Source organism: Malania oleifera, chromosome 9 (genome assembly GCF_029873635.1).
Source record: "Malania oleifera isolate guangnan ecotype guangnan chromosome 9, ASM2987363v1, whole genome shotgun sequence".
Lineage (NCBI taxonomy): Eukaryota > Viridiplantae > Streptophyta > Magnoliopsida > Santalales > Ximeniaceae > Malania > Malania oleifera.
The window spans coordinates 55,860,127-55,876,232 of record NC_080425.1 but is presented as its reverse complement, the minus strand read 5'-3'; the positions used below and the strand labels follow the sequence as shown (position 1 = coordinate 55,876,232).

At 36.6% G+C, this 16,106-nt stretch overlaps 1 protein-coding gene across 2 annotated transcripts; it reads left to right on the top strand.

Moving 5' to 3' along the window:
- The first annotated feature begins 795 nt into the window (after positions 1–795).
- Positions 796–9,187, top strand: LOC131163721 (uncharacterized). 2 transcript variants are annotated; one of them, XR_009139096.1, is made up of 4 exons: positions 796–1,223; positions 1,509–1,601; positions 1,677–1,753; positions 8,909–9,187. XR_009139096.1 is itself a non-coding variant. In XM_058120424.1 (4 exons), exons 1-4 carry the CDS (start codon positions 1,316–1,318, stop codon positions 8,985–8,987), a joined length of 339 nt encoding a protein of 112 aa, XP_057976407.1. In that variant the 5' UTR covers positions 796–1,315; the 3' UTR covers positions 8,988–9,187. The 2 variants fall into 2 exon arrangements, 1 of the variants encoding a protein (XP_057976407.1); XM_058120424.1 differs by having other exon boundaries at positions 796–1,405.
- The last annotated feature ends 6,919 nt before the right edge of the window (positions 9,188–16,106 follow it).

The following is a 16,106-nucleotide window of genomic DNA, read 5'->3' as shown; positions in this document are numbered from 1 at the left end:
TTCATTACAAGATTTCAAGACTTACATTATGTTTATTGTATAAATATTTTTGTAAGCAAATCTCAAACATCTCCTACCCTTTGTTTTGAAAATTATTTTAGGAGATTCTATTTGGGTTATAGATCTTTGAAAAATACTTATTGAACACTTCTTAGATCAAAGATCATTTTCATCATTTTCTCTCACACTATTTAATAAACATATTTTTTTGAGAGGAATTCCCCACATACTCTATTGAGCTTAATTTTCACATCATACTAGAGTGCATTGGATTTATTATTGTACACATCTGCATTTGTAGAAGCATTCATAGTTGTACAAATTTTTTTTTAATCTATTGTATTCCAGGCGTGGCCTGAAGAGAGAGATTTGCCTTGTGAAGAGTCCCGAATTGGTTAAGAGAACTAAGATTTGCACAATCCTGTAACGTGTGCACAGTTTGATTCAGTTTAGTAATTGAGTTGAGGTGTCTCCGACTCGTAAGGAGAATTGGTTGTGACTCAGCCCCATAATTTGAGCTGGGGAGTCTCCGCCCCATAAAGAGAGTATAAGTGGCGTCGCTTCGCCTAGTTAAAGTGAGCACCTAGTGGAATCCTCTTGCTGGTTAGCTTGAGGCGGGGACATAGACTGGTTTGGCTGAATTTCGATAAAAATATTGTGTCTCCTCTTTACTTTCCGCACTTTAATTTTTGTATATGTATGTTTTACTATTTATTGTCTTGATTGTTTTAATATACATGCTCTGATTATTTGGGGAATTGGTAATTGCTTAGAAAGACATTAGGTTGTGAAATATTGATGGCGATTTAAATTGAACCTAGGAATAATTTTTAAAATACTCAATTCACCCCCCTCTTGGGAATACACCATTCCTCACAATAAGGATGCAATGAGAAAACAGAAGGTGGAACCTAAACAAGTCAGCATGGAATAGGCACTTGAAGATTTAAATAAGGAAGCAGCATCCGATTATTCTTTTCCTGTTTAATGAGGATGGGGTATTAGCCAAGGAAGGAACTTGTACTACCACTTTCACTAGCAGTCATTGGAGAGGCATGCTAATCTGGAAGGGGATAAAGCTGGGGATGGTGGAAATCGAAGTTCTTCTCTGCTGAGGGAGGATAAAGATCTGTCTTGTGGGACCCTTCAATCTTTTCATCCTAGAAGATTAGGATTGTAGGCTGGAATGTGCAGGTGCCAGGTCCAAGGGTTTTCAAAATCAGGTATGTATTTTGTGTGGGAAGCATATCTTATTTTTTTCAGAAACAAAAGTCAACACTGACATGGCAATAGAATTGTGGGTTGGTTGGATTTGATGCCTTTTGTGTTCACACTCAAAGTTTTCCCCCCCGTGGGGGGTGGTGGTTGGAATTCATGTACTATCATCTATGGAGGAACAGAAATTGTAATGACTGTCCTTGAACATGCACTTTATGCTATCCATTCTTATATGTCGTAATATTTAAATTGAAATGGCTATTAACTGGTATATCTCATTTGCTAACCAGGAATTGTTATGGAAATATCTTTATGATATTGCTGGCAGCATACGGTTACCCTGGATGTTGATTGATGGCTTTTGTGTCATTGCATCTTTGGAAGTAGGTTTCTCTGCTTTGAACAATACTCATATGCTTAGATTTATTGAATTGTTAATTATTGTACTTTGATTGAAGGGGAGCGTTAGTGCAATGGGTATTTTCCGTGTGACCTTGAGGTCAGGTGAGGAAACAGCCTTTTGCAAAAATGCAAGGTAATGCTGTGAATAGACCCATCATGGTTCGCCCCTTCCCCAGACCCTGCATACATGGGAACATTTTGCATGGGGCTGCTCTTGTACTTTCTTTGATTTTGGCAATTCTGAGTCTCCTTTTAATTGGGGTGACAAAAAATCTGATATTAGTTTGGTTTTCGAAAAACTTGATAGTGTTAGTATCCTAGTACCGAAAAAATTCATACCTTGAGGGTAGGGTTGTGGATTTAGTCATTGTGGGCCCATATCATTCTCCTATTTGTTTATTTACTGATAGTTTCAACTTTAAGGATCAACTTCCATTTTAAGGTTTGGGTCCATTTGGTTTGTCTTTAGAGAATTTTATGATTGTGTTTAATAAATTTCTTTTTCCATAAAAGAATATATTTTGGAAGTCTTATTAACATGGGAATAATATGAAAATCTTGGTTAATAAATTAATTTATGTTATCCATTATGTTAATTACTGTAACCGGTCCAGTAGAGTAGGGAATTGTTTAAAAGAATCAAGGATAAATCTAATGAGTTACAATCTCTTCAATCTTGAATTATGTATTCTAACAGCTTGTTTGGTTCGTGGAATAGTTATTCCTTAGAATAAAATGGAATTTAATGAAAAATTTGAGAATGTAGGTAATAGCTATTCCTTGCATGTTCCTTATTATTTCATTCAACATGCAGTAAGAAAGGAGTAGACATTCTTATGGTGATGGAGAACCACAATGGAGAAATTTAGATGTTTATCTTGTAGCTAGGGTTTTTATTTTAGTTTGGGAAAACTCTGTTTATTTTAGAAATATAGTTAGTTTAGATTTATTTTGTGTATTTAACTCCTTTGAGGTTATTTTGTAATTTCTTGTTTTGTTGGGGCTTTTATGTAAATATGTGTTTTAGTTAGTAGAGAGCATAAACTGGACACGTAAGTTATTGTGCAGTTATTGTTTGAAAATCAGAAATGCTACGCGGTTTCCCTCCTGGGTTCTCTTCTTCTTCTTCCTCAACCATCTTATGTTTTTCTAATTCTCTCAATTCTCTTTCTATTTCTGAGTTCCATTACTTGTCCTACATCACTTGGCGAAATTTGGGAATAGTTATTCCTTGTCTATTCCTTGTTATGGACTCTTTCACATTGTTATTTGCTTTATGATATCAAAATATTTTTTTGTATAACTAATTGTAACTAACCTATTATAACTGAACTATTCTAAGCAATAGACATTCCACGAACCAAACGTAGGGTAATTCTGTCTATGACTGATTAAAGGATAAAATATGACCGTCTATTGAATAGGGATTCCCTTTTTTCTTTTTAACATAAAGCTGAAGGGGTCTTTTGGGGTAAAAGAAACTTGAGTTAACCAGCCCCAAGTTGGGGACCATAATACTGAGTGCTTTCAAAATTCTTATTAAGTGTAGATGGATAAAATTTGGAAAATTAATAAGGATATTGTTTTATAGGATGTTGATCCTAATGATGTTGCTCACTCATTCTTTGACGAATTTACTAATAGAGTTGGGGTAGTTCATGTTAATAATAAGGACAATTTTATTGATTGTTTTACATGCTCTTTTTCTCGTGAGGATAATTACTAACTTATTAGTGAAATCCCTCTTAGGAAATTAAAGAGGCACTCTAAGGCCCCAGGGCCAGATGGTATACCTGCTGTGTTCTATATGAAATTCTGTGCTCTGACAGTTGTATGGCTGTTCAGTTTCTTTTTTCTACTGGTAAAATGAATTACTTTGGTCCATAAGAGGAATAATCTTTCAGATCTCTCATTTTAGATCTATCAACTTATGTAACCTTATCTATAAGGTTATTGCCAAGGTTTCGATTAACAGGTTGAGATATCTTTTTGGAAAAAATATTAGTGTAACCAGAGTGACTTTATTTTGGGTAGGATAATTTTTGGTAATGTGTTAATTACTCATGAAGTTCTTAAATTTCAAGTAAGGTAAAGTTTGTTTCACCTTCTATAGGTCTAAGACAAGCAGATCCTCTCTCTCCTTATTTATTTTGTGTGCTGATGTTTCTCTAGAAAATTGGATAAAACTACGGTTAATAGGAAATCAGATGTAAGAGTTAAAATGGCGAGAATAGATCTAAAAATTTTCTTTTACTGTTTGCATTTTACTGCATTATTTTGATGTGCTACTAACCAAGGTATTACCTCTGTTTTGAATATCCTGATGCTTACTGCATGGCTATAGGTCAAAAGATTAATATGAATAAATCTTCTATTCAATTTTCTAATAATGTAGATGGTAAGGTAAGAAAGGTTATTTGATGTAGCTTTGGTGCGATTTCTAACAATTGTGCTGGCAAATAGTTTGGTCTTATTCCCGTTACTTCTAGAGTTTAAATATGTTTGAGGATATTTTACTAAATTTCATAGGAAACTGGCATGCTGGAGTGGAAACTGAATATGTTTTCTGGGGTAAGGCTATGCTAATGGGCCAATTTTGCCAACATTCATGCCATGTTGTGCTTCATATGTAGTTGTCATGGTACAGTGGCTTTGGATAGGATTTGAAAGAGATTTTTTTGTGGAACAATTGTTCTGATAAAATATTTTAATAAGATAAGTTGGAATAAAGTGTGCCAACATAAATCTTGAGGTAGCTAAAAAAAAAAAAAAAAAAAAACTTTAGTAGGGACCATAAGTGCGTAAATAGTTCATAGGAAGTACTAGAATGATTATAGTTTTTTTTTTTGAGGCCTTAAGGTGCATGATTCTGTTGATTGGAAAGGTATCTCAGGTGATAGGTACATTGGTATGATGATGGATTGATGGTTATGGTAAGACTGAATTTCTGGACTTTTACTTGAGCTTTTCTAAACCTTTATTTCTCTTATTCCTGATAATGCTGGATCTCTTGCCAGAATGTTAAAGTTTGTGACTCCATGTTGGATAACAAACTTTTGGAATGTGGATAAACTTAGAAATTGTTTACTTGATAGTATTTTTAGGGCCACTGTTTTGATCCCTATTCCTCTTGATGATGTGCCTGATTCTTTTTATTACAGGCCATTGTTTTGATACCTATTTCTCCTGAAGACGTGCTTGATTCTTTTTGTTGAAGACCATTGTTCTGATACCTATTCTCTTGATAATGTGCTTGATTCTATTTGTTGGGGTTGTTACTTAAAGGTGGTTTTTATTGTTAAGTCTACTGGTTGCATGTGGAGTGCGTTAAATGTGAATGTGAATCATAAGTGTGAATCATAAGCTATTATTAATCATATTTAGATCCTTAATGTGTTACTGAAGATTAGGTATTTCCTATGGCAGTTGGTGAATAGAAGATTGCCTACTAAGGATAATTTTTAAAAAATTGGCGAAGGACGTGATATTGATTGTCTTTTGTAAGGTTGGTCCTGAAAAAGTTGACTATTTCTTTCTGAATTGTCCTATTTTACTCGAATTATTTGGATGCATATTTATGAGTTGTCCTGTTCCTGATAACAGTGCCAATGATATTGTTTAGTGGCTGAATTATATGCAGTACCAGAAAAAGGTCTCTGATATTTCATGTCTGGCCTTTGGAGAAAATTGTGGTTAACTTTGGAATATATGAAAGCAAAGGAATAAGGTTCTCTTTTCTGGTGGCAAACTTGATCCATATTGTGTACTGAAATGCCACCTGATTATATAATTGTTCTGTGATGGATAATAATGTTGGTGGATAATTAAAAATTAGGAATGGTTAGGACGTAAGTTGGAAGTCTTCTGAATCAAAGTAGTGAAAATTGGTTTCAATGGGTCTGTTTATCTCTTGTTTTGCTGCTGTTGATTTTGTTATTCAAGATGATGCGGGTATGGCTTTATGTACCTGGAGCAGTGAAGGAGGCTATGGCTATCTCTTAGGCAGCATTACTAGCAGCTAAGGATAAGGGGCTAAAACATATTTGTATTGAGGGAGATCTTAAGCTGGTCATTGACATCTTTCTGACTTGCTCCTACGGAACCAAGGTCGAAAAGGTTGTTGGACAAATACAAGATTCTGTGGAAAATGTTGATTATTTTGAGAGATGTTCAGTTGTTAATCTCCGAATTTCAGTTAGTTCTTATTTGTACTGTTTTAGGGAAAGTTAGCACATTAAGATTTCTTGGCTAATATGGTTCATTCATTTGAAGGTCATATGGGTTTTGGAACACTGTTTTAGCCCATCTGGCTAATTGTTTGGCACATGAGGATGTGGATATTCTGTACATGCCCTGTTGTACTACTAAATTTATCAATAGAATTATTTGTTTTGCTAAAAGAAAGAGTAATGGTGGGAAGACTTGTTGAAGTCGTGAGAGTTTGAGATATACTACATCCTTGACCATTACAATTATTAATGGGATTGAGCGGCTGTTCTACAGTGACATTTGTGGATATTCTGTGCATGCCCTGTTGTACTACTAAATTTATCAATAGAATTATTTGTTTTGCTAAAAGAAAGAGTAATGGTGGGAAGACTTGTTGAAGTCGTGAGAGTTTGAGATATACTACATCCTTTACCATTACAATTATTAATGGGATTGAGCAGCTGTTCTACAGTGACATTTGCCCAATTACTTCACTTGCTGTCCTTGCAAACAAGATAAGGGTATAATCAAGGTTCCTTTGAACTCCTCTCCTTCAAATTTAAACAAATCTCAACTCCCCTGAGTCCCCTCTCCCAAGTCTCGTCATGGCTTTCTTCCACTTGCTAAGTCCTCAGTCTCCAAAAGCCTCAAAACCCTTTTGAGTGACAGCAAAATCTGTACGGTCTCTTCTTCCATTGTTCCTCAGTTTCACCAAGATTGCTGGTCACACAAGATTTTGACTTCATCGTCATCAACGTGGAAGTAGGCCCCACAGCTGCATCTCCTAAGCCCTTCCCTGCCCTCTTTGCCCTTTGATGCCACCAAATGGTGACCATTCTGCCTGCTGGGGAATTGTACCTCCTGGACCAAGAAGACCCAGAGTCTGGGTCCACAAGGCATCATGTCTTCATGATTGACCTTAATTCGGCAAAGAAGCTTGTCGCTCGTTGCTGATACCTGGCAGCTGGTTTCTGGGAGCTGTACATTGAGTGGTGAGGGCTTCAAATTATTGGATTGACACAAAGTGTCACGAGTGCCAAGAGTAGCAAGTCATGTGCCAGGTGGGGTTGAAGTAGCGGTGAAGAAAGTTGAAGAGATCATGACTATCAAAGGGGTCTGTATCTAGATGGGGCTGTTGCATCTGCGTGCCAACTTGGGGCACCTCTAGGACATGGGAGATGAGAGGATGAAACTTGGAGTAGACTGTGGGTGGTCGATAAGGTGTCTTGGGGTCCTTGGGAATGAAGGTTGAGAGAGAGGGTGGTGGCACTGACATACTTGCCTGGTTTTGCGGTGCTGCATAATGGCTCAATTGAGCTAAAAGGCAAGGGTGCTGCATAAATGTTTGGTAGTTTTGCTTATGAGGCTGTTCTGGTGTGCAGTATGGAGGATGTGAGATGTTTCAAGTGGCAATAGGGCAGTTTTTGAATCATCACCATTGATGTAGATTTTGGGTAACAAGTCAGGTGAGGCTCGCTGAGCTTTCTTCTTTCTTTGATGATCCACAATCATGGGCACAAAAGAAAAAAGTCTGGAAGGATGATGGCTCTGGAAGCCCACCCCTTCAAATGCTTAAGTTAGCCAAATTGAACTAAACGTGGATGTGTGAACTGAGCTGGGAAACAAGACAAAATAGGTGAGTTTGGTGCAATTACCTCCACTTCTCCATCTTCTGCGGCTGTTACTCTGGCAATAAGTATGTGTGATGATTGTTGGATTTGCTGGCTCCTTTCGGTTGGCAATGTGTTGCCCATCCTTACAGGTGGCTGATCTTCTTTCCATGATAACCATTTACCATGGGTCTTCATGGTATGAACTGCAGTGTAATGAACAGCCATGTTTGGGTGAAAAGGTTGATGCTGGCGGTGGGTCCTGCCTATGGTGGATGATATTATATTGTCATGTGTCATCTATCATAATGACATTATTGTGTGGAAAAAATTAAAAAAACTTGATCGGTTCATTGTGTCAAATAATTACTGATAAAAAGGAGCTAAGGCTGTTTTGACGTCCTTTTAAAAAATGATAGTCGTCTGACAATTTGGCAATTTTGGATTGAATGAAAAATGATGTCTTTCTCAGTTCAGTGGTGCTGCCGCTGCTGTTGCTTCTGGCAATCCCTATTCTCATTTTATGCTTATTACTTTGGAACCTGTGTTTCCTAATTAAAATCTAGTGAATATCCATGTCTTAGCCCATGTAAACATTTTAAGCTATACCAAATTTCAATCTCTATGGTACGTACAAGAGGATTGTATTCATTAGTTTTTTGATACCAACTAGGATATGAAAAAATGTGTATTATTGAAGTGAACCCTCTTCCTGGTTTCTTGTTGCCTCCAAGATTTTAATCTATTTGTGGTTGCTTATGACATCATAGATTACTAATAATTGCCAAAAAAAGGTTTGATCAGAGTCTGGAGTCAGCAGTGTTCCTTTTAGGCACTCTCGGATTGTGTCCAGGAGCTAGATAAATTGAGACTTGAATCGTCTATATACATTCTCATCAATCATCTAAAATACATTCACATTTACCCTATTGTCTACCAAATGGTGGATGATCCTTGTTCCTCTTATGTTTCTGCTGGTGCTTGGTCCATTCAGCTTCTTTGGTGACTTTTTAGTGCATCTTCTCTTTTCTTTTTCTATGCCACGTGGAATTATTTCAGTAATATGGTAACATGTGGAGCCAGATGAAAAAATTGCATTGCTGGGTGGCACAGTCTCTGGCTTTCTATTTTAAGGCTCAATGTTCACTCCTGTGTTCCTCTGCGCTCCTGCTGTAAGACCAAATGATGTGGAAAAATTCTTCATGTTTTCAATTTTACTGTTTTCTTAGTGGCTTCAATAGTTGAAAGCTCCATTACATCTCGAATTTCAGCTCACTCATCCCCCAAAGTTGGGAGCTACAAGCAGGCTGTTTTTGTTTTCTTTGCTGCCTCCCTCCTGCTTCCCGTTGTAACAAATGTATGGCATGAATCTTATTCTTGAAATTTCTCTAAACAAGACTAAAAACAGTACTATATATATGAAATTCCTCCAAGCACCTTCCAATGTGAATGTTGTGTGTTGTTTGCAGGGTGTATCCAGCATCTTGGGTTCTGCACATTCATGGAGAAAAGGGGTCCTTTGGAGATGTTTTGCCCATCCTATCATGAAGATGAGGCTCGGATTCATAACCGATGAAACTAGGAACGGTATTCTGAACTTCTGCATTCCCCTCAACATATTTGTCTGCATTGTTCTATCTTCTATGCAGTGTGAGTTATTATTATTATTATTAAAGGATTCCAACTTCATTCTTTAATGAACACCAAACATTGAAAGAAAGGTATACAGGCAGGGCCATTGAAAATCTGGGACTATTGCAAACTCTTTGTTGGCCCGGGTGTGCGTCTAGAGAGAGGGGGGGGGGGGGTGAATGGATGTTTTGTGCGGATATTGAGTTTTATTGTAATCACAAAATTCTTTGGTAAGAGGAGTATTATACCACAATATATATATCAAAGCACATAAAACACAATCAAACAAAGCAAAGATAAGGAAAGAAAACTTGACACCGCGATGTTAACGTGGTTCGGCTCCAAGCCTACATCTAAGCCTTAAGTCTAACTCAAAGATTCCCAAATTCACTATATGAACTCCTTTCAAGTCGGATAAGTCTTTACAAGACGGGGTCCTATCCCAGTTGCTCATCAAGAGCTACAACAAGGTGTTCACCTAGAACCACCTTCCAACGGTTCATTATGAACCTCCAAATACAACAATTTGAAAGCAAGTAAATACAATATGGAATGCTCCTTCTTGAGCTGATAATACAAGTATAAACCTCACACTACTCTCTGTTGCAAAAGATGTGTAATTAAGAATAAGTAGCAAAAGAGCTTTGAGCAAGTAGAAAACTAGAATGAATAATTCACTAATTGTCTTAACAACCAAATGTTTCAATCAATCACTTTAATGAATGCTAAAGGGGTATATTTATGGCTAAGGAGACGAACTAGTTGTTGGGCATTTATTGAGACAAGACAAATAAAAAACTAGCCGTTTTAGCACATTTATTACAGTTTGCCTCCGTACAAAATTGTTGACGATTTTTCTGGGCTTTTTCAAATCGTTAGCCCAAACAGTCGACGGTTTTTTTGGGCTCTCCCAAACTGTCGACGATTTTCTGTAGGCCAGACCCTTTTTAGAAAGCCATCTAAGCACATGATTTGTTCTATTTCCTTTGGGTGCTTTAACCATTATTTAACAAAATAGGGACCGAGTTTGTGAGATATTAAAATACTAATCTTGTTTAAAAACTCGTCCTTATAAAAGTTTGTTTAAGTATAGGATATCTTGTAAAAGTGTATTTGAAAACTTATTAAATGTGTTAATGATGTCCTATAAATTATAATGCAAATGCAATTGCTCAACTCTTGCTAAATATTTTTACCACCATCATGCCTCAAGAGTTATAAGAATTTCCTACCTCACACACACAACCCATTATACATATAGAACTTCATGTAGACTCTGGTTGGTTGTGCCTTGAATATTCCTTGTGTATGCTTTTGCTCATTGTTTCATCAAGGTTCGTCTGATCCTTATGCGTGCTTTAGTTTCCACCTGTTTTTCTGAACTGAACTTGAGAAAAAATATTAACTAACCTAAGAACCACTAATAATCGGTTGTTATCATCAAAATAAGTTGGAATGAAGAACCTTAGCCATCAGGGTTAACATTCACCCCCTTTTTTGATGATGACAAATCATTGGTGTTCTTTTGAAGGTTTTTTCTAAAAAAAAAAAAAAAATGCTCCCTCTCAAAATATGCATACATATTTGAAAAATAATGTAACAATTCCTTCCCCTTAATGTATGTACTATATGATCATCATAACATATTTTAATTTGGAAAAATCAGACAAAATTTCGGCAGCATGCCGTCTGTAAATAGAACATTTTTCTATAAAAATCATGCATACATACCTGATTGATTTAAGCAGTTTAGTTTGTTCAACCACAAGCAAATAAGTATATCCAACCTTAATCAGCTCAGTACAAGTATATTCAATAGTTCAACAATATTTCCAACAATAGCCAGTATTTTCAACAGCAAAAGAATTTCATCAGAAGTTAAACAGTTCAAATAAACTAATGATGCAAGTAGCACATTCTAGTACAAAAAGGAACATACAAGTGTCAAACATAAGTAAACATGTGTCTAGTGTTAAGTTACATATCAGTCAGTGTAGCAAACACCAAACACTTTCTTTTCTAAAAATACCATCCTTTTCTCCCCCTTTGCCATCATTAAAAAGAGACAAGAGGATCCTAAGGGTTATGGCGGAGATGCTCAAGAAGGGCTGTGAGATTGGAGTCGACGTGAGCCATATGAGCCTCTTGAGCTTGCTGTAGGGAGTTAAAACAAGCGCAGTGTTCTTGCTGCATAGCCGCTAGAAAGGAGTCTATTAAGTCAAATTGAGCACGATTTTCCAGTTCCATCCTAGCAAGGTGCTGCATAAAGGACGCATATGTCGGCTCAAGGTCCTCTGGTATATCCATGAATTCATTAGGGTTCCCAGCTGCCGCATCCTCCTCTGCCTTTGCTTCTTCTTCCTCAGTAATGGGCGATTGCTACTGATGTAATTTGATCTAGGTTCATGTCTGTGCATCCTTGATAAAATGCATACGATGCAAGGTGACTTCAGAATATTTATCTTCTGATCTAGGTATTTCCCCTTTAGCACCTACTCAGCATACACCATAGTGGAGGAAGATAGCGGTAAGGAGATGACCGTAAGGTAGACACCCAGTTTTTCTACACAAGTTATCTTCCATGATGTGCACAAGGAGAGCAGCCAAATCAATCCCATGACTGTGCCATACGCAATACATCATGAAAATGTCGGACAATGTCACCGTGTTGCGTCCACCATGTCTGGGGAGGACGTTATAGGTGATCATATGATGTAAAACCTAAAATTCTACAGTTAAATCCTTGGCTTTAGGTCTTGCTATTTCCGTGATCTGAGGATTGCCAATCACTAGTTTTAATGCTGCATGAGGGTTGAACCATTCACTATGCATTGGCCAACCTTTTCTAGGTAGACTGGTAACATCATAGCGGTCACACTTAAGTATCTTACATAGTAGTGTCTTTACATCCAGAGAAATTTCCTCACACCTAACCATAGAATGTGCGGGTTCCTCAGGAGTGCTGGAAACAAAATTTGCATAAAATTCTTTCACAAACTCAGGGTATATAGAATCATTGAATGTCATCAAAACCTCCCAACCTATTCTCCTAAATTATCGATGAAAATAGGAAAATGTGTTTGAAGGAAAGTCATTGGAACGATTTTGCCACTTGCCATGTTCCATTTGGATATGACGAATTGGTATCATCGGCAATCTTCGTGGGATGAAAAGAGGCTCTACCATTCCTCAGAGCACTTCTTCCATTGTTCTTCAGCCTGAGGAGAGGAATCAGATTCCTCAGATTGTGAAGATGAGGAGCTGGAAGGTGGAGAGGCAGAGGGTTCTCGAGTAGGAATCTTGCACTTCCTCCTCGACGAGTTGGCTTCACCTCTAGCATGCTTGGGAGCCATGGAGAATGAAGATTAGCAAGAGTCGGAGGTGGAAAGGTTTGGAGAGAGTTCGGAGGATAAGAGACCAAATATGAGAGGGTGAGGGCCTTCAAAAAATGGGATTTTTATGATTAAAAGATTCTTGGCCCGTTTGAAACCGTCAACGATTTTTCTGGGTTTCCTGAAACTGTCGATGGTTTGGTCATGTGCCAAACCATCTTCTCTCCTTGCAATATGCTTAAAGATCCTCACTATTTTAAGAGATGTCTTGAGGAGTACACATTCTTAGTTCATGCCTAATTTTGCAGAATCTCTCCTCATTAAGGGGTTTTGTTAAGATATCGACCAATTGTTTATTAGAATTAATGTAAACTAGTTCGATATCCATTTTTTTAACACATGTTCTCGAATAAAATGGTGTTGGATCTCAATGTGTTTTGTCCTAGAGTGTAAGCACAAGTTTTTCAAGATGCTGATGGTGCTAGTGTTATCACAATGAATCGGCGTTCCCTTTACTAAGATTTTGAAATCCTTGAGTTGTTGTTTCATATACAGCGCTTGAGCACAACAACTATCGGATGCTATATATTCAGTCTCGGTGGTTGAGAGGGCAACTGAGGTTTGCTTCTTGCAAAACCATGAAACAAGGGAGTGTCCAAGAAAGTGACATGTTCCACTAGTACTCTTCCGATTAGTTTTGCGTCTCCCATAGTCAGCATCTGAATAGTAGGTGAGATCAAATGAAGTATTCTTAGGGTAAAAGAGCCCTAAGTCATGTGTTCATGTTAGATACCTAAATATTCTTTTAACGACATTGAGATGTAACTCTTTGGGATATGATTGGAATCTAGCACACAAGCAAACGTTGAACATAATGTCTGGCCTGCTAGAAGTGAGGTATACTACCAATCATCCCTCTATATAGTTTTTGGTCAACATTCTTCCCATTTTAATCATTGTTAAACTTTGTTGTTATGCTTATAGGGGTTGCTTTGGTTTTTCCAATTTCAAGTCCAAATTTCTTGAGCATGTCCTTGACATATTTGACTTGATTAATGAATATATCATTTTTCAATTCTTTAATTTGCAAACAAGGAAGAAAGTTAATTCACCCATCATAATCATCTCAAATGTCTTTTGCATAGTTCGGGCAAATTCTTTACACATATTTTCATTCATAGCTCCAAAAATGATATCATCTACGTAAATCTGTATGCTTAGCATATCATTTTCCGTATGTTTTAAGAACAAGGTAGTATCGAATTGTCCTCTTGTGAAGCCATCTTCTAGGAGAAACTTGCTTGAGTGTTCATACCATGCTCTTGGTGCTTGCTTAAGTCCATATAGGCAAGAGCTTGCTTAAGTCCATATAGGGTTTTTGAGAGTTTAAATACATGTTCAGGGTGAATACAACTCTCAAACCTGGGGGTTGCTTGACATAAATTTCTTCTTCTATGTATCCATTTAGAAAGACACTCTTTACATTCATTTGAAATAATTTGAAATCTTTAAAACATGCAAAAGCAAGTAACATCCTAATAGCCTCAAATTTTGCTATAGGAGCATAAGTTCCATCATAATCAATTCCTTCTTGTTGATTATACCCTTGTGCAACCAATCTTGCTTTGTTTCTCACAATATTTCCATCTTCATCTTTCTTGTTCCTAAATACCCATTTTGTGCCTATTATCGATGTGTTCTTGGGCTTAGGAACCAATTCCTATACATTGTTTCTTTCGAATTGTTCAAGTTCTTTTTGCATGACAATGATCCAATTCTCGTCATTTTCAGCCTTCTCAAAGTTTTTAGGCTCTAATTGGGACACGAAGACTATATGATTACATCAACTCTTCAAGTGAGACCTGGTACTAACTTCTTAGGATGAATTACCTATGATGAGATCAGTTGGGTGGTTTCTAGCAAATTTCCAAGTTCTAGGGAGTTCCTGATTTTCTTCTTTAGGTTTCATAGATTCTTCCTGAGGTGATGACTCTTGATGATCATTTTTGATTTCTTGAGAATTTCCTTCTTGTTCATCATTTATTTTAAGTTGCTCGAGTTTTCTTTCAATTCTCATGGTGGTCACTTGATCATCCAAGTCAACTGTTACTTTGGGTGCATATGGGTAAGTTTCATAAAAAACAACATGCGTTGACTCTTGAACAATTTAGATTCTTTTATTAAATACTCTATAAGCTTTACTGTTCATTGCATACCCTAAGAAAATTCCTTCATCGGGTTTAAAGTCAAATTTTGCTAAGTGGTCTCTATCATTTAAAATAAAGCATTTGCATCCAAAGATCTTGAAGTGTGAGATGTTTGATTTTCTACCCTTTCATATCTCATATGGGGGTTTGCCTATTTTATATCTAATAATGACACGGTTATTAACATAGCAAGCTGTACTAACGACTTCAGCCCAAAAATATTTTGGAAGTTTATGTTCATTAAGCATTGTCCTAACCATTTCTTGGAGCGTTCGGTTCTTGAAATGGAGCGTTCGGTTCTTTCTTTCAATTACTTCGTTTTGTTGTGGAGTTTTAGGTGTAGAGAAATTGTGTAAATAACTATTTTTATTACAAAAGTCTTCTAATTCTTTGTTTTTAAATTCTCTTCCCCTATCACTCCTAATGTGAACAATTGACATTCCTTTTTCATTTTGAACTTTTCCATAAAAAAGAATAAAAGCATTGTAAGTATCACATTTGTTTGCAAGATGAATAACCCAAGAAAATCTTGAGAAATCATCAACAATAACAAATGCATACAATTTTCCGTTTATGCTTGCAACATCATTTGACCCAAATAGATCAAGGTGCATTAATTCTAAAGGTCTTGATGTGGAGATCATTTTCTTAGTCTTGAAAGATGATTTACTTTGTTTTTCATAGTGGCAAGCATCACACACTTTGTCTTTAATATAATTGTCCTTAGGTAAGCCATTCACTAGTTCTTTAGAACATAATCTATGCAAAAGATCCATGCTAGCGTGACCTAACCTCCTATGCCATAGCCAACTAGTTTCACTTGTTACGACCAAACATCTAATATCACAAGAAATATCATCAAATTCATTGGTGTAGATGTTTGATTCACGCTTGCCTACCACTATAGTATTTCCATTTAAGTCAGTTATTAGACATTGTGTAGATTGAAATAAAATATTTAGTCCTTTGTCGCATAGCTGACTAATACTTAACAAGTTATGTTGAAGTGTATCCACAAGTGCAACATTATCAATAGAAAGAGATGAATTACTTATTTTACCTTTACCTATGATTCTTCCCTTGGCGTTGTCTCCAACTTCACGAGCCCTTCTTTCTTGTAGGAAAGAGAAATGAATTTACTAGCGTTTCCCATTATGTGCCTTGAATATCTGCTGTCAAGGATCCATTTGTTCTTCGTCGAAGAGGTTTTCAAGCAAACCTGCAAATAAAGTTAGGTAATTTGTTTTAGTACCCAATTTTCATTGGGTTCTATGGGGTTAGAGTTCTTGATAACCCATATGTACTTCTTTTCTTTCCTTCTGTTTTCTTTAAAAGGACAAGTGAAGCGTACATAACCCTTTCTTTCATAGTATATGCAAGTTTTATTAGTATGTAAAGGGTTTTGTTTGGGTGCTAGATTTTTGCTTGGTAATGAGTTTCTTTTGACACATAGATTTGTAAAACCAATAGATTTAGATGATGAAAAGTCATAACCT